Here is a 15,117-nt window from a genome sequence, read left to right on the forward strand (position 1 = left end):
GGGCTTGGACACGCTAGAGGCAGGAAACATGTTCCCGATGTTCGGGGAGTCCAGACCCAGAGGCCACAGTTTAAGAATAAGGAGTAAGCCATTGAGAACGGAGACGAGGAAACACTTTTTCTCACAGAGTGTGGTGAGTCTGTGGAATTTTCTGCCTCAGAGGGCGGTGGAGGCAGGTTCTCTGGATGCTTTCAAGAGAGAGCTGGATAGGGCTCTGAAAAATAGCGGAGTCAGGGGATATGGGGAGAAGGCAGGAACGGGGTACTGATTGGGGATGATCAGCCATGATCACATTGAATGGAGGTGCTGGCTCGATGGGCCGAATGGCCTACTCCTGCACCTATTATCTATTGTTTATTGTAAGAGACTCTGTGCATTTCGGTTGCATGATTGTGTTTGATCAGCACCTGCTCTTTCTTGCATCAACATAATTTCTTCAACTCTTTTCTTCAGGCACTAAGAATTGCAATAAGGTGATTGAGATCAACCCGTACCTGCTGGGCACGATGTCTGGCGCTGCCGCTGACTGTATGTACTGGGAGAGGATGCTGGCCAAACACTGCAGGTGAGTGAACCCAGAGGTTTCTTAGAGTGCAACGCCAGGCGCTCGAGGCAAGTTCATTATTCTGATTAAATTGATTGAAAGATAGACAATAGACAATAGGTGCAGGAGGAGGCCATTCCCCCCTTTGAGCCAGCGCCGCCATTCAATGTGATCATGGCTGATCATCCCCAATCAGTACCCCGTTCCTGCCTTCTCCCCATATCCCCTGACTCCGCTATTTTTAATAGCCCTATCTAGCTCTCTCTTGAAAGCATCCAGAGAACCTGCTTCCACTGAGGCAGAGAATTCCACAAACTCACCACTCTCTGTGAGAAAAGGTGATTCCTCGTCTCCGTTCTATATGGCTTACTCCTTATTCTTAAACTGTGGCCCATGGTTCTGGACTCCCCCAACATCAGGAACATGTTTCCTGCCTCTAGCGTGTCCAGCCCTTAACAATCTTATATGTTTCAATGAGATTCACTCTCATCCTTTTAAACTCCAGAGTGTACAAGCCCAGCTGCTCCATTCTCACAGCATATGACAGTCCCGCCATCACGGGAATTAACCTTGTAAACCTACGCTGCACTCCCTCAATAGCAAGAATGTCCTTCCTCAAATTAGGTGCGACATTGAGTGCAACCGAGCGGCTCATGAGTGCGGTGTCCGTGGAGAGGCGGCTGGTGATGTCCCCTGTGGACAGAACACACCGCTGATAATGAGGACCGTCGTGTGTGAGCTGTCCACACTGTGTTCACCACCTACAATACATGATAGATTACAGCAGTGTACAACAAAATCAATTCCAGTGCAGCATTTGAAGCAAATGGATACATCATGGAAACAGGCCCTTCAGCCCATCCAGTCCATGCCGACCATTGATCACCCGTTCACATAGTTCTATGTTATCCCACTTTCTTATATATTCCTTACACACTAGGGGCAATTTACAGAGGGCGAATTAACCTACAAACCCGCATCTCTTTGGGACGTGGGAGAAAATCAGAGCACCCGGACGAAACCCATGCTGTCACATGGTGACTTGCAAACTCCACACAGACAGCAGCCAAGGAGAGGATCAAATCCAAGTGTCCAGTGCTGTGAGGCAGTGGTTCTACCAGCTGCACTACCATGCTGCAAATTTGCGGATTAGATTTAGTTTAGTTTAGAGATACAGTGCAGAAACAGGCCCTTCGGCCCACCGAATCCACGCCGACCAGTGATCCCCACACATTAACACTATCCTACACACAACAGGGACAATTTACAATTTTACCAAGCCAATTAATCTACACACCTGTACATTTTTGGAGTGTGGGAGCACCGAGTGAAAACCCACGCAGTTCAGCGGGAGAACGTACAAACTCCATGCAGATGACACCCGTAGTCAGGATGGAACCCGGGTCCCTGGCCCTGTAACTCTGCCCCTGTGGCCACTGTCAAATATTGAGTTACTTTGTAGAAATTAAATCATATATATACACTACTGTTCTCTTAATGTTAGGCATTCGCTAATACAATTTAAAATACTGCATAGACTTTATTATTCAAAGTCTAAATTGAATAAGATCTTCCCAAATGTCTTTCCTATATGTGATAAATGTCTCCTCCAAGAAGCAACCATAACCCATTATTTTGCTTCCTGTACAAAATTACAAAACTTCTGGAGGGGAATTTGTGATATCTTTTGTAAAATACTTTAAATAAAATTGGATCCCGACATAAAATTGATCACACTAGGTATTTCAGAGACCTGTTCTGAGCTAACGTTATTTCAAAGACGTTTCCTTAACTGTGGCCTGATAACGGCGAAAAAACTGATACTTACATTTTGGAAACACAGCAGTCCCTGCAGTGAAGATGTGGATCACAAACATGTCCGAGACACTACATTTGGAAAACATTAGCCTTGTCTTGGCGGAAAAACCAGATCAATTTCTCAAGACATGGACACCCTTCACCGAATTCTTACAAGAATAGCATGGTGCAACACAAATTAAAATTTAAATCCGATGCTGGGTTGGGTGAGGTGGGAGGGGGGGGGGGGGACACGAGGGGCAGGTATATCTCCACCTTTCTTTCTCTATTTTCTTATTTCTATATCCTTCAGCCACACTGGTAGTTTAGGGGTCTTTCTTTTGTTCTTTTTCGATCTATCTCTTCACTTTTCACTTTTTTCCTTTCTTGGTCTCTTTTTTGTTTCTTTTTTCATTTTCAGGTTATAAGGTTAAAAATGAAGCTGCACAATAATTGTATAATTTTAGATGCCGAATGTTTTATCTTTGTCCAATTGCTTCTAATAAAAAATAAATAAATAAATAAATAAAATGAAAGATCATATTAAGGTTTCAGTGTGGGCATTCGCTGTAATGTTGGTGTTTTGCAGGATATATAAATTACGGAACAAGAAGCGTATCTCGGTGTCTGCTGCCTCCAAGCTCCTGGCCAACATGGTGTCTGAGTACAAAGGCATGGGGCTGTCGATGGGCACCATGATCTGTGGCTGGGACAGCAAGGTACGTACGGGATAGTAGTAAGGAAGGCAAACACAATGCTAGCAATTATGTCAAGAGGGCTAGAATACAAAGTCAGGGATGTAACGCTGAGGCTCAATAAGGCGCTGGTCAGGCTGCATTTGGAGTAATGTGAGTGACTATGGGCCCCATATCCGAGGGAGAATGTGCTGGCTCTCGGGAGGGTCCAGAGGAAGTTTGCGAGAATTATCCCAGGAATGAGTGAGTTAACATATGATGAGCGTTTGACGGCACTGGGCCTGTACTCGCTGGAGTTTATGGCTGAACTATTGATTGAATGGTGGAGTAGACGTAATGGGACAAATGGCCTAATGCTGCTCCTGTCGTTAATGACTGGGTCAGACTCTTCCCCAGCATCCCTGGACTGGGATGTAGTGGCCAGATGGGACCCACCTCACAGCGAGCTCTGCATCAGGCCAGTGACTGGCAGCAACTTGCCAAAGGCAGACAACATTATCTCCAAATGAACGTTCACATATATGTGGCATTTAGACCATAGACAATAGACATTAGGTGCAGGAGTAGGCCATTTGGCCCTTCGAGCCAGCACCGCCATTCAATGTGATTATGGCTGATCATCCCTAATGATTTGGTGATTAATGATTAATGATTTCGACGAGGGAATTGAATGTAACATCTCCAAATTTGCGGATGACACTAAGCTGGGGGGCAGTGTTAGCTGTGAGGAGGATGCTAGGAGGCTGCAAGGTGACTTGGATAGGCTGGGTGAGTGGGCAAATGTATGGCAGATGCAGTATAATGTGGATAAATGTGAGGTTATCCACAATGGTGGCAAAAACAGGAAAGCAGACTGTTATCTAAATGGTGGCCGATTAGGAAAAGGGGAGATGCAACGAGACCTGGGTGTAATGGTACACCAGTCATTAAAAGTAGGCATGCAGGTGCAGTAGGCAGTGAAGAAAGCAAATGATATGTTAGCATTCATAGCAAAAGGATTTGTGTCCAAGCCCTTAACAATTTTATATGTTTCAATGAGAAACCCTCTCATCCTTCTAAACCCCAGAGTGTACAAGCCCAGCTGCTCCATTCTCTCAGCATATGACAGTCCCGCCAACCCAGGAATTAACCTTGTAACCCTACGCTGCACTCCATCAATAGCAAGAATGTCCTTCCTGAAATTAGGGGACCAAAAACTGCACACAATACTCCAGGTGTGGTCCCACTAGGGCTCTGTACAACTGCAGAAGGACCACTTTGCTCCTATTCAGGCAACACCTTTCAGACAGCAAACTGGCTGGGTACGACACAAGGTGCCAGAGGACCTCAATGGGTCAGGTAACATCTGGGGAAGGAATGGACAGATGATGTTTGACCCTTATTGTAGTTGGGGGAAGAAAGATGGATGAGGGATGCTGAAACAGGCAAAGCAAATTTGTTGAAGAGAATCACAGAGGGGGAGCAGTGAGAGAGGATCTCACAGAACTCCCTTTGGAGAGAGGAGTGGGCACAATGAACTATAGATGCAGGAATCTTGAGAAAAACACAACGTTCTGGAGGAACTCAGTGGGCCAGGCAACATCTGTTTTTCCCGGAGATGATGAGCAAAGAGGGCAGGATGATTATGCCAGTGTGGGGGAATGGGCGGGAAGTGGGACTAATATGGAACACAAGTGCTGGAGGAACTCAGTGAGTCAGGCAGCATCTCTGGAGGACATGGATAGAAAATGATTCACGTTAGATCCCTTCATCAGTGGATCTACTGCATCAGTTCATTTAAAACCTTTCATCTACTGTGACCACTCTGGGACAAACCTTCTGGTATGTACTCTCTGGGCCGATTAGGAAAAGGGGAGATGCAACGAGACCTGGGTGTCATGGTACACCAGTCATTGAAAGTAGGCATGCAGGTGCAGCAGGCAGTGAAGAAAGCAAATGGGATGTTATCATTCATAGCAAAAGGATTTGAGTATAGGAGCAGGGAGGTTCTACTGCAGTTGTACAGGGCATTGGTGAGACCACACCTGGAGTATTGCGTACAGTTTGGTCTCCTAATCTGAGGAAAGACATAGAGGGAGTACAGAGAAGGTTCACCAGACTGATTTCTGGGATGTCAGGACTTTCATATAAAGAAAGACTGGATAGACTCGGCTTGTACTCGCTAGAATTTAGAAGATTGGGGGGGGATCTTGTAGAAACGTACAAAATTCTTTAGGGGTTGGACAGGCTAGATGCAGGAAGATTGTTCCCGATGTTGGGGAAGGCCAGAACAAGGGGCCACAGTTTAAGGATAAAGGGGAAATCTTTTAGGACTGAGATGAGAGATACATTTTTTACACAGAGAGTGGTGAATCTCTGGAATTCTCTGCCACAGAAGGTAGTTGAGGCCAGTTCATTGGTTATATTTAAGAGGGAGTTAGGTGTGGCCCTTGTGGCTAAAGGGAGCAGAGGGTATGGAGAGAAGGCAGGTACAGGATACTGAGTTGGATGATCAACCATGATCATATTGAATGGCAGTGCAGGCTCGAAGGGCCGAATGGCCTACTCCTGCACCTATTTTCTATGTTTCTATGTACGTGTGTTCATTCAGCCCATGTAAGATGTTGGAAATGACTTTATGCATGGACCTCATTTGCACTTCCAGCCCCTCCTCATATCATCAGCCCCCTCCACCCACATTCTTTCCATCGGAACTGCCCCCTCCATTGACTCCTTTAAGTCGAGACTAAAAACTCATCTCTACTCCCAAGCCTTTCTTGACGGTGAGGGCTATATGTATGTAGTGATGTTTGTATTAATCTATGAACCACTGTTGTCTGTTATACTATTCTTTACCAATGTAAAGCACTTTGACCAACGAGAGTTGTTTTTTAAATGTGCTATAGAAATAAAAGTGACTTGACAACTTTCCACACACACCTCACATCCCTTTCCCTACTCCAGCAGCTCCTCAGCACACAGAATAGTGAAATGCATGGATGGAATGGATGTGGAGGAAGTTTCCACTAGTGGGAGAGCCTAGGACTAGGCTCAGAATTAAAGGATGTTCCATTAGGAGGGAGATGCGGAGGGATTTCTTTAGTCAGAGGGTGGTGAATCTGTGGAATTATTTCCCAAAGAAGGCTGAGGTGGCCAAGTCAACGGATATATCCATCCCTCCCCACTCTGTCCCCCAATCTCCCCCCACCCCAGTTCCCTTCCACTATACCTCCCTCCTGTGTCACAGTCATAGTGATACAGCACGGAAACAGTCCATTCGGCCCAACTTGCCCACACCAGCCAACATGTCCCAGCTACAGTAGTCCCACCTGCCCGCATTTGGCCCATATCCCTCCAAACCGGTCCTATCCATGTACAGTGGCTTGCAAAAGTATTCATACCCCTTGAACTTTTCCACATTTTGTCACGTTACAACCACAAACGTAAATGTATTTTATTGGGATTTTATGTGATGGACCAACACAAAGTGGCGCATAATTGTGAAGTGGAAGGAAAATGATACATGGTTTTCAAATCTTTTTACAAATATAAAACTGTAAAGTGTGGCGCGCAAAAGTATTCAGCCCCCTTTACTCTGATACCCCTAAATAAAATCCAGTGCAACCAATTGCCTTCAGAAGTCACCTAATTAGTAAATAGAGTCCACTTGTGTGTAATCTAATCTCAGTATAAATACAGCTGTTCTGTGAAGGTCTCAGAGGTTTGTTAGAGAACATTAGTAAACAAACAGCATCATGAAGCCCAAGGAACACACCAGACAGGTCAGGGATAAAGTTGTGGAGAAGTTTAAAGCAGGGTTAGGTAATAAAAAAAATATCCCAAGCTTTGAACATCTCACGGAGCACTGTTCAATCCATCATCCGAAAATGGAAAGAGTATGGCACAACTGCAAACCTACCAAGACATGGCCGTCCACCTAAACTGACAGGCCGGGCAAGGAGAGCATTGATCAGAGAAGCAGCCAAGAAGCATGGTAACTCTGGAGGAGCTGCAGAGATCCACAGCTCAGGTGGGAGAATCTGTCCACAGGACAACTATTAGTCGTGCACTCCACAAATCGGGCCTTTATGGAAGAGTGGCAAGAAGAAAGCCATTGTTGAAAAAAAGCCATAAGAAGTCCCGTTTGCAGTTTGCCACAAGCCATGTAGGGGACACAGCAAACATGTGGAGGAAGGTGCTCTGGTCAGATGAGACCAAAATTGAAGTTTTTGGCCTAAATGCAAAACGCTATGTGTGGCGGAAAACTAACACTGCACATCACTCTGAACACACCATCCCCACTGTGAAACATGGTGGTGGCAGCATCATGCTGTGGGGATGCTTTTCTTTAGCAGGGACAGGGAAGCTGGTCAGAGTTGATGGGAAGATGGATGGAGCCAAATACAGGGCAATCTTGGAAGAAAACCTGTTAGAGTCTGCAAAAGACTTGAGACTGGGGCGGAGGTTCACCTTCCAGCAGGACAACGACCCTAAACATACAGCCAGAGCTACAATGGAATGGTTTAGATCAAAGCATATTCATGTGTTAGAATGGCCCAGTCAAAGTCCAGATCTAAATCCAATTGAGAATCTCTGGCAAGACTTGAAAATTGCTGTTCACAGACGCTCTCCATCCAATCTGACTGAGCTTGAGCTATTTTCCAAAGAGGAATGGGCAAAATTTTCAGTCTCTAGATGTGCAAAGCTGGTAGAGACATGCCCCGAAAGACTTGCAGCTGTAATTGCAGCGAAAGGTGGTTCTACAAAGTATTGACTCAGGGGGGCTGAATACTTTTGCACGCCACACTTTTCAGTTTTTTATTTGTAAAAAAATGTGAAAACCATGTATCATTTTCCTTCCACTTCACAATTATGCGCCACTTTGTGTTGGTCTATCACATAAAATCCCAATAAAATACATTTACGTTTGTGGTTGTAACGTGACAAAATGTGGAAAAGTTCAAGGGGTATGAAAATATTTGCAAGCCACTGTACCTGCCTGACTGTTTCTTAAATGTTGGAACAACTGCATCAACTACCACCTCTGGCAGCTCGTTCCATATACTCACCACCCTTTGTTTGAAAACATTACCCCTCAGATTCCTATTGATGAATTATCTGGTTCCACATTTCACCCCCCCCCCCCCCTCCCTCCCACCTTGTCTTTCCAGCTTTGTCCCCTGACTTCATCAGTCTGAAGAAGGGTCCCACTCAAAATGTCATCTGTCCATTCCCTCTACAGATGTTGCCGGACATTTATCTTTTGGGCAAAGTGTGCTACAATTCTTCCAGATTAACAATGAATGAATGAATGAATGAATGAATGATTGAATGAATACATTATTGTCACATGAGAATGTGACAAGTCACAGTGCAATTCTTTGTTTTGCACTCTCAAGGTATGCAAAGAGCCACCCTGGTTTGCAGCAACAAAGTTACAATGTATTCCGTGCCAAATCTTCTTCTGTTCCACTCCCCCCTCTCCCACGGTGGTTCCCTCCAGTCCTGCCCCCCCCCCCTCCTTTGTTCTACCTCCCCCTTCCTCCTGGCGGATCCCCCCACTCCAGGTCCTTGTTCCCCCCCCCCCCCCTCTCTCATTGCAGTCCCCCCATGCCGGGTCATCCTTTATATATTGCACACTGGTTTGTGATTGTGTTGTATCATTTATTATTATCAGGTGTATCAATTTACAGTGAAAAATATTGTTTGCATCCCATCCAGTCAAATCATGAATACAAACAAATAAAACAATTAGTGCAAAGAGAAAAGTAACAGTGTGCAGAAAAAGGCTTTTGTTTATTAAATCTTTATCTCAGTGATTTCAACTAGAACTGGGTAAATAACATGTGCTAAATGTAGATTAATGATACGAATAAATGCCAATTGAAAACTTTATCCAAATAATTCAATAAAATAAAGCTCAGAGAACGTAGAACTGGGCAGCAGGAGAACAGGCCTACAATGTCTGCCATGGATGTCTATCACAATTTGATGCCGAGACTAAAGTGACACGATGGTGCAGTGCCAGAGACCCGGGTTCAATCCTGACTATGGGGGCTTGTTTGTACCTTCTCCTGTGATCTGGATGATGGTGTGGTAAATTGGATTAGTAAGTATGCAGATTATACTAAGATAGGTGGGGTTGTGGATAATGAAGTAGATTTTCAAAGTCTACAGAGAGATTTATGCCAGTTGGAAGAGTGGACTGAAAGATGGCAGATGGAGTTTAATGCTGATAAGTGTGAGGTGCTACATCTTGGCAGGACAAATCAAAATAGGACGTACATGGTAAATGGTAGGGAATTGAAGAATGCAGGTGAACAGAGGGATCTGGGAATAACTGTGCACAGTTCCCTGAAAGTGGAATCTCATGTAGATAGGGTGGTAAAGAAAGCTTTTGGTGTGCTGGCCTTTATAAATCAGAGCATTGAGTATAGAAGTTGGGATGTAATGTTAAAATTGTACAAGGCATTGGTGAGGCCAATTCTGGAGTATGGGGTACAATTTTGGTCGTCTAATTATTGGAAGGATGTCAACAAAATAGAGAGAGTACAGAGGAGATTTACTAGAATGTTGCCTGGGTTTCAGCAACTAAGTTACAGAGAAAGGTTGAACAAGTTAGGGCTTTATTCTTTGGAGCGCAGAAGGTTAAGGGGGGACTTGATAGAGGTCTTTAAAATTATGAGAGGGATAGACAGAATTGACGTGGATAAGCTTTTCCCACTGAGAGTAGGGAAGATTCAAACCAGGGGACATGACTTGAGAATTAAGGGACTGAAGTTTAGGGGTAACATGAGGGGGAACTTCTTTACTCAGAGAGTGGTGGCTGTGTGGAATGAGCTTCCAGGGAAGGTGGTGGAGGCAGGTTCGTTTTTATCATTTAAAAATAAATTGGATAGTTATATGGACGGGAAAGGGATGGAGGGTTATGGTCTGAGCGCAGGTATATGGGACTAGGGGAGAATACGTGTTCGGCACTGACTAGAAGGGTCGAGATGGCCTGTTTCCGTGCTGTAATTGTTATATGGTTATATGGTTAACTGCGTGGGTTTTCTCCGGCATCTCCAGTTTTCTCCCACACTCCAAAGACATATAGGTTTGTAGATTCATTGGCTTGGTATAATTGTGAATTGTTCCTAGTGTGTGTAGGATAGTGTTAATGTGCGGGGATCGCTGGTCAGTGCCGCCTCAGTGGGCCACTGTATCACTAAACCAACTCTCCTCCACCTGCACGTGATACATACTCCTCCATTCCCAGCATATGTATGGCGGTGCTGGCCTGAAGGGCTGAATGGCCTACTCCTGCACCTATTAACTATGTATCTGAGACGTGGCGGGGCTGGATGTGTGCTTGCACTGCAGCATGTTGGTGGACACTGAGATTAAGTGAGCAAACAGGGCTTCAGAAATTGTCTGCTACTCAAGACTCTTTGAATTGGATTGTGAGTTGTAGACATCCCCACTTCAAATGACTTTTACATTCAGACATAAATATAGATGGGTTGGTTTGTACGTCCGCAAATGACAACAAAATCAGTGGAGTTGCAGGCAGAGGAATTTAGTTTAGTTTTTATTTTAGAGATACAGTGCAGAAACAGGCCCTTCAACCCATCTTGTCAGTGCCGACCGGTGACCCCCACACATTAGCACTATCCTATCCACACTGGGGACAATTTACTATTTTACCAAGCCAATTAATCTACAGATCTGTACGTCTTTGGAGTGTGGGAGGAAAGCGGAGATCCCGGAGAAAAGCCACGAAGTTCACGGGGAGAACGTACAAACTCTGTACAGACAGCACCTGTAGTCAGGATCGAACCCGGGTGGCTAGCTCTGTAAGGTAGAAAATCTACCGCTGCACCACAATGAAGCCCTAACTTGGCATTATGTTTGACATGGACCTTGTGGGTGTGTTGTAACGTTCTTTGTTCAAAGTCATAGCAAAAGTCATAGAAAAAGGATTTGAGAATTGGAGCACGGAGGTTCTACTGCAGTTTACAGGGTCTTGGTGAGACCACACCTGGAGTATTGTGTACAGTTTTGGTCTCCTAATCTGAGGAAAAACATTCTTGCCATAGAGGGAATACAGAGAAGGTTCACCAGACTGGTTCCTGGGATGTCGGGACTTTCATATGAAGAAAGACTGGATAGACTCGGCTTATACTCGCTAGAATTTAGAAGATTGAGGGGGGATCTTACAGAAACTTACAAAATTCTTAAGGGGTTGGACCGGCTAGATGCAGGAAGATTGTTCCCGATGTTGGGGATACTGAGTTGGATGATCAGCCATGATCGTATTGAATGGCGGTGCGGGCTCGAAGGGCCGAATGGCCTACTCCTGCACCTATTTTCTATGTTTCAATGTCATACTTGTGTCTGCTTCTGCAGCTTCCTCTGGCAGCCCGTTCCAGATGTGGGCTGCCCCCTGTGTGCGGGGAGGCTGCCTTGACACCAGGCTCTCTGTTGGCAGCAGAGTGTGACTATAATCTGTCTGTCTGTCTGTCTGTATCTGCCAGGGCCCCGGCCTGTACTATGTGGATGACAACGGCCTGAGGCTGAGTGGCAGCATGTTCTCCACTGGATCCGGTCAGAGTTATGCCTACGGCGTCATGGACAGTGGCTACAGATACGACCTCTCCATACAAGAGGCCTATGACCTGGCACAGCGTGCCATCTACCATGCCACCCACCGTGATGCCTACTCCGGGGGCATCGTCAACAGTGAGTGCACCTTTACTGTCTGTCATCTTTGGTTTTAGTTTTAGGTCTATTTGGACACAAGGGATAGATTATTATCTCAATGGGGTGAGGTTAGGTAAGGGGGAGGTGCAGCGAGACCTGGGTGTCCTTGTGCACTAGTCACTGTAGGTTTGCGTGCAGGTACAGCAGGCAGTGAAGAAAGCTAATGGAATGTTGGCCTTCATAACAAGAGGATTTCAGTATAGGAGTAAAGAGGTTCTTCTGCAGTTGTATAGGGCTCTGGTGAGACCACATCTGGAGTATTGTGTACAGTTTTGGTCTCCTAATTTGAGGAAGGACATCCTTGTGATTGAGGCAGTGCCGCGTAGGTTCACGAGATTGATCCCTGGGATGGCGGGACTGTCATAGGAGGAAAGATTGAAAAGACTAGGCTTGTATTCACTGGAGTTTAGAAGGATGAGGGGTTATCTTATAGAAACATAAAAAATTATAAAAGGACTGGGCAAGCTAGATGCAGGAAAAATGTTCCCAATGTTGCGCGAGTCCAGAACCAGGGGCCACAGTCTTAGAATAAAGGGGAGGCCATTTAAAACTGAGGTGAGAAAAAACGTTTTCACCCAGAGAGTTGTGAATTTGTGGAATTCCCTGCCACAGAGGGCAGTGGAGGCCAAGTCACTGGATGGATTTAAGAGAGAGTTAGATAGAGTTCTGGGGGTTAGCGGAGTCAAGGGATATGGGGAGAAGGCAGGCACGGGTTATAGATATGGGACGATCAGCCATGATCACAATGAATGGCTCGATGGGCCGAATGGCTTCCTCCTGCAACTATTTTCTATGTTTCTATGAAGAAACAGCATGGAGACAGGCCCTCCAGACCACTGAGTCCACGCCAGCCATCGATCACCCATTCACACCAGTTCCATGCAATCCCACTTCCTCATCTACTACCCACACACTAGGTGGCAACTTAGACTTTAGAGATACAGCGTAGAAACAGCCCTTCAGATCACTCAATCCACGATGACCAGTGAACACCTCGATAGTAGCACTATCCTATACACTAGGGACAATTTACCCTTCACCAAAGCCAATTAACCTACAAATCTTTACGTCTTTGGATGTTGGAGGAAACTGGAGCACCTGGAGAAAACCCACGCGATCACAGGGAGAACATACAAACTCCATACAGATGGCACCCGTAGTCAGAATTGAACTGGATGTTTCTGGCATAGTGAGGCAGCAACTCTACCACTGTGCTTCCTCTACACTGACGCTAATTAACCTTCAGACCCACATCTTTAGGAGCTCACAGTTCCTCACCATCACCCAGTTACAGGAGGAACGTGCAAACTCCACGCAGACAGCTCCCAAGATCAGGATTAAACCAAGGTCTCTCATGCGGTGAGGCAGCAACTCTACCAGCTGCACCACTGTGCCATGTCTGATACAGATGGCTCTCCCTGGCATAGAGCACAGAATAGCACTGCACAGGAACAGGCCGATCAGATCACTAATTCTGTGCCGAACCTGATACCATATAACCATATAACCATATAACAATTACAGCACGGAAACAGGCCATCTCGGCCCTACAAGTCCGCGCCGAACAATTTTTTTCCCTTAGTCCCACCTGCCTGCACTCATACCATAACCCTCCATTCCCTTCTCATCCATATGCCTATCCAATTTATTCTTAAATGATACCAATGAACCTGCCGCCACCACTTCCACTGGAAGCTCATTCCACACCGCTACCACTCTCTGAGTAAAGAAGTTCCCCCTCATGTTACCCCTAAACTTCTGTCCCTTAATTCTGAAGTCATGTCCTCTTGTTTGAATCTTCCCTATTCTCAAAGGGAAAAGCTAGATACCAATTTAAAGTAGTATCCTCTGCCTGCAAGTGGGAGAAAAGTTCCGATTGTCAACTCTATCTATGTGTCTCTGCTTCCATGCTGTATCATTCTATGACTCTATGCCCACTCGTCCTCTGACCTTTCTCAATCCACACTCCATCTAGACACTTTCATTGTAGAAACAGGGAACTGAAGGTACTGGTTTACCAAGGAAAGACGCAAAGTGCTGAAGTACTCAGCGGGTCAGGCAGCACCCCTGGAGTACGTGGACAGGGTGGGACCCTTCTTCAGTCTGACGTTTTGGACACTTTCACTGTTTATCTTAACACTACGGATTAATAGACAATAGGTGCAGGAGTAGGCCATTCGGCCCTTCGAGCCAACACCGCCATTCAATGTGATCATGGCTGATCATCCACAATCAGTACCCCGTTCCTGCCTTCTCCCCATATCCCCTGACTCCGCTATTTTTAAGAGTCCTATTGCTCTCTCTTGAAAGCATCCAGAGCACCGGCCTCCACGGCCCTCTGAGGCAGAGAATTCCACAGACTTACCATTCTCTGTGTAAAAAAGTGTTTCCACGTCTCCGTTCTAAATGGCTTACTCCTTATTCTTAAACTGTGGCCCCTGGTTCTGGACTCCCCCAACATCGGGAACATGTTTCCTGGATCTAGTGTGTCAAGTCAAGTCAAGTTTATTCGTCACATACACATACGAGATGTGCAGTGAAATGAAAAGTGGCAATGCTCGCGGACTTTGTGCCAAAAGACAAACAAACAAACAACCAAACAAACTATAAACACAATCACATATTCTTTTACATTTTAAATATTGTGGGCGGAAGCATAAAAGGTTCAGTAAAGTTAGTCCCTGGTGAGATAGGAGTTTACAGTCCGAATGGCCTCTGGGAAGAAGCTCCTTCTCAACCACTCCGTTCTCACAGCATGGCAACAGAGGCGTTTGCCTGACCGTAGCAGCTGGAACAGTCCATTGCTGGGGTGCAAGGGGTCTCCCATGATTTTATTGGCTCTGGAGTTGCACCTCCTGATGTATAGTTCCTGCAGGGGGGCGAGTGAAGTTCCCATAGTGCGTTCGGCCGAACGCACTACTCTCTGCAGAGCCTTCTTGTCCTGGGCAGAGCAATTCCCAAACCAGATGGTAATATTTCCGGACAAGATGCTTTCCATAGCCGCTGAGTAGAAGCACTGGAGGATCCTCGGAGACACTCTGAATTTCCTCAATTGCCTGAGGTGGTAAAGGCGCTGCCTTGCCTTACTCACGAGTGCTGCGGCGTGTGATGTCCATGTCATATCCTCAGAGATGTGGACTCCTAGATATTTAAAACAGCTCACCCTATCCACAGGATCCCCATTTATCCTCAATGGTGTGTACGTCCTCGGATGATGTGCCCTCCTAAACTCCACGATCAGCTCCTTAGTTTTTTTGATGTTCAAGAGGCTGTTGTCCTGGCATCAGAGTGCCAGTTCAGCCACCTCCTCCCGGTAGGCCTTCTCATCGTTGTCTGAGATCAGGCCCACCACCACAGTGT

At 45.9% G+C, this 15,117-nt stretch overlaps 1 protein-coding gene across 2 annotated transcripts in view; it reads left to right on the forward strand.

Moving 5' to 3' along the window:
• The window catches only part of psmb8 (proteasome 20S subunit beta 8), a 37,713-nt gene that overhangs the window by 14,913 nt on the left and 7,683 nt on the right, over nucleotides 1-15,117 (forward strand). Inside the window, exons 3-6 of one of the 2 annotated variants that reach the window (XM_033047753.1) lie at nucleotides 454-565; nucleotides 2,931-3,055; nucleotides 9,560-9,564; nucleotides 11,532-11,736. In XM_033047753.1, the coding sequence (XP_032903644.1) occupies nucleotides 454-565; nucleotides 2,931-3,055; nucleotides 9,560-9,564; nucleotides 11,532-11,736 (447 nt within the window). Of the gene's footprint in view, nucleotides 1-453; nucleotides 566-2,930; nucleotides 3,061-9,559; nucleotides 9,565-11,531; nucleotides 11,737-15,117 lie in introns of both variants that reach the window. The other variant, XM_033047752.1, reaches the window with a different exon arrangement.

This window comes from Amblyraja radiata, chromosome 30 (assembly GCF_010909765.2).
Source record: "Amblyraja radiata isolate CabotCenter1 chromosome 30, sAmbRad1.1.pri, whole genome shotgun sequence".
Taxonomy (NCBI): Eukaryota; Metazoa; Chordata; class Chondrichthyes; order Rajiformes; family Rajidae; genus Amblyraja; species Amblyraja radiata.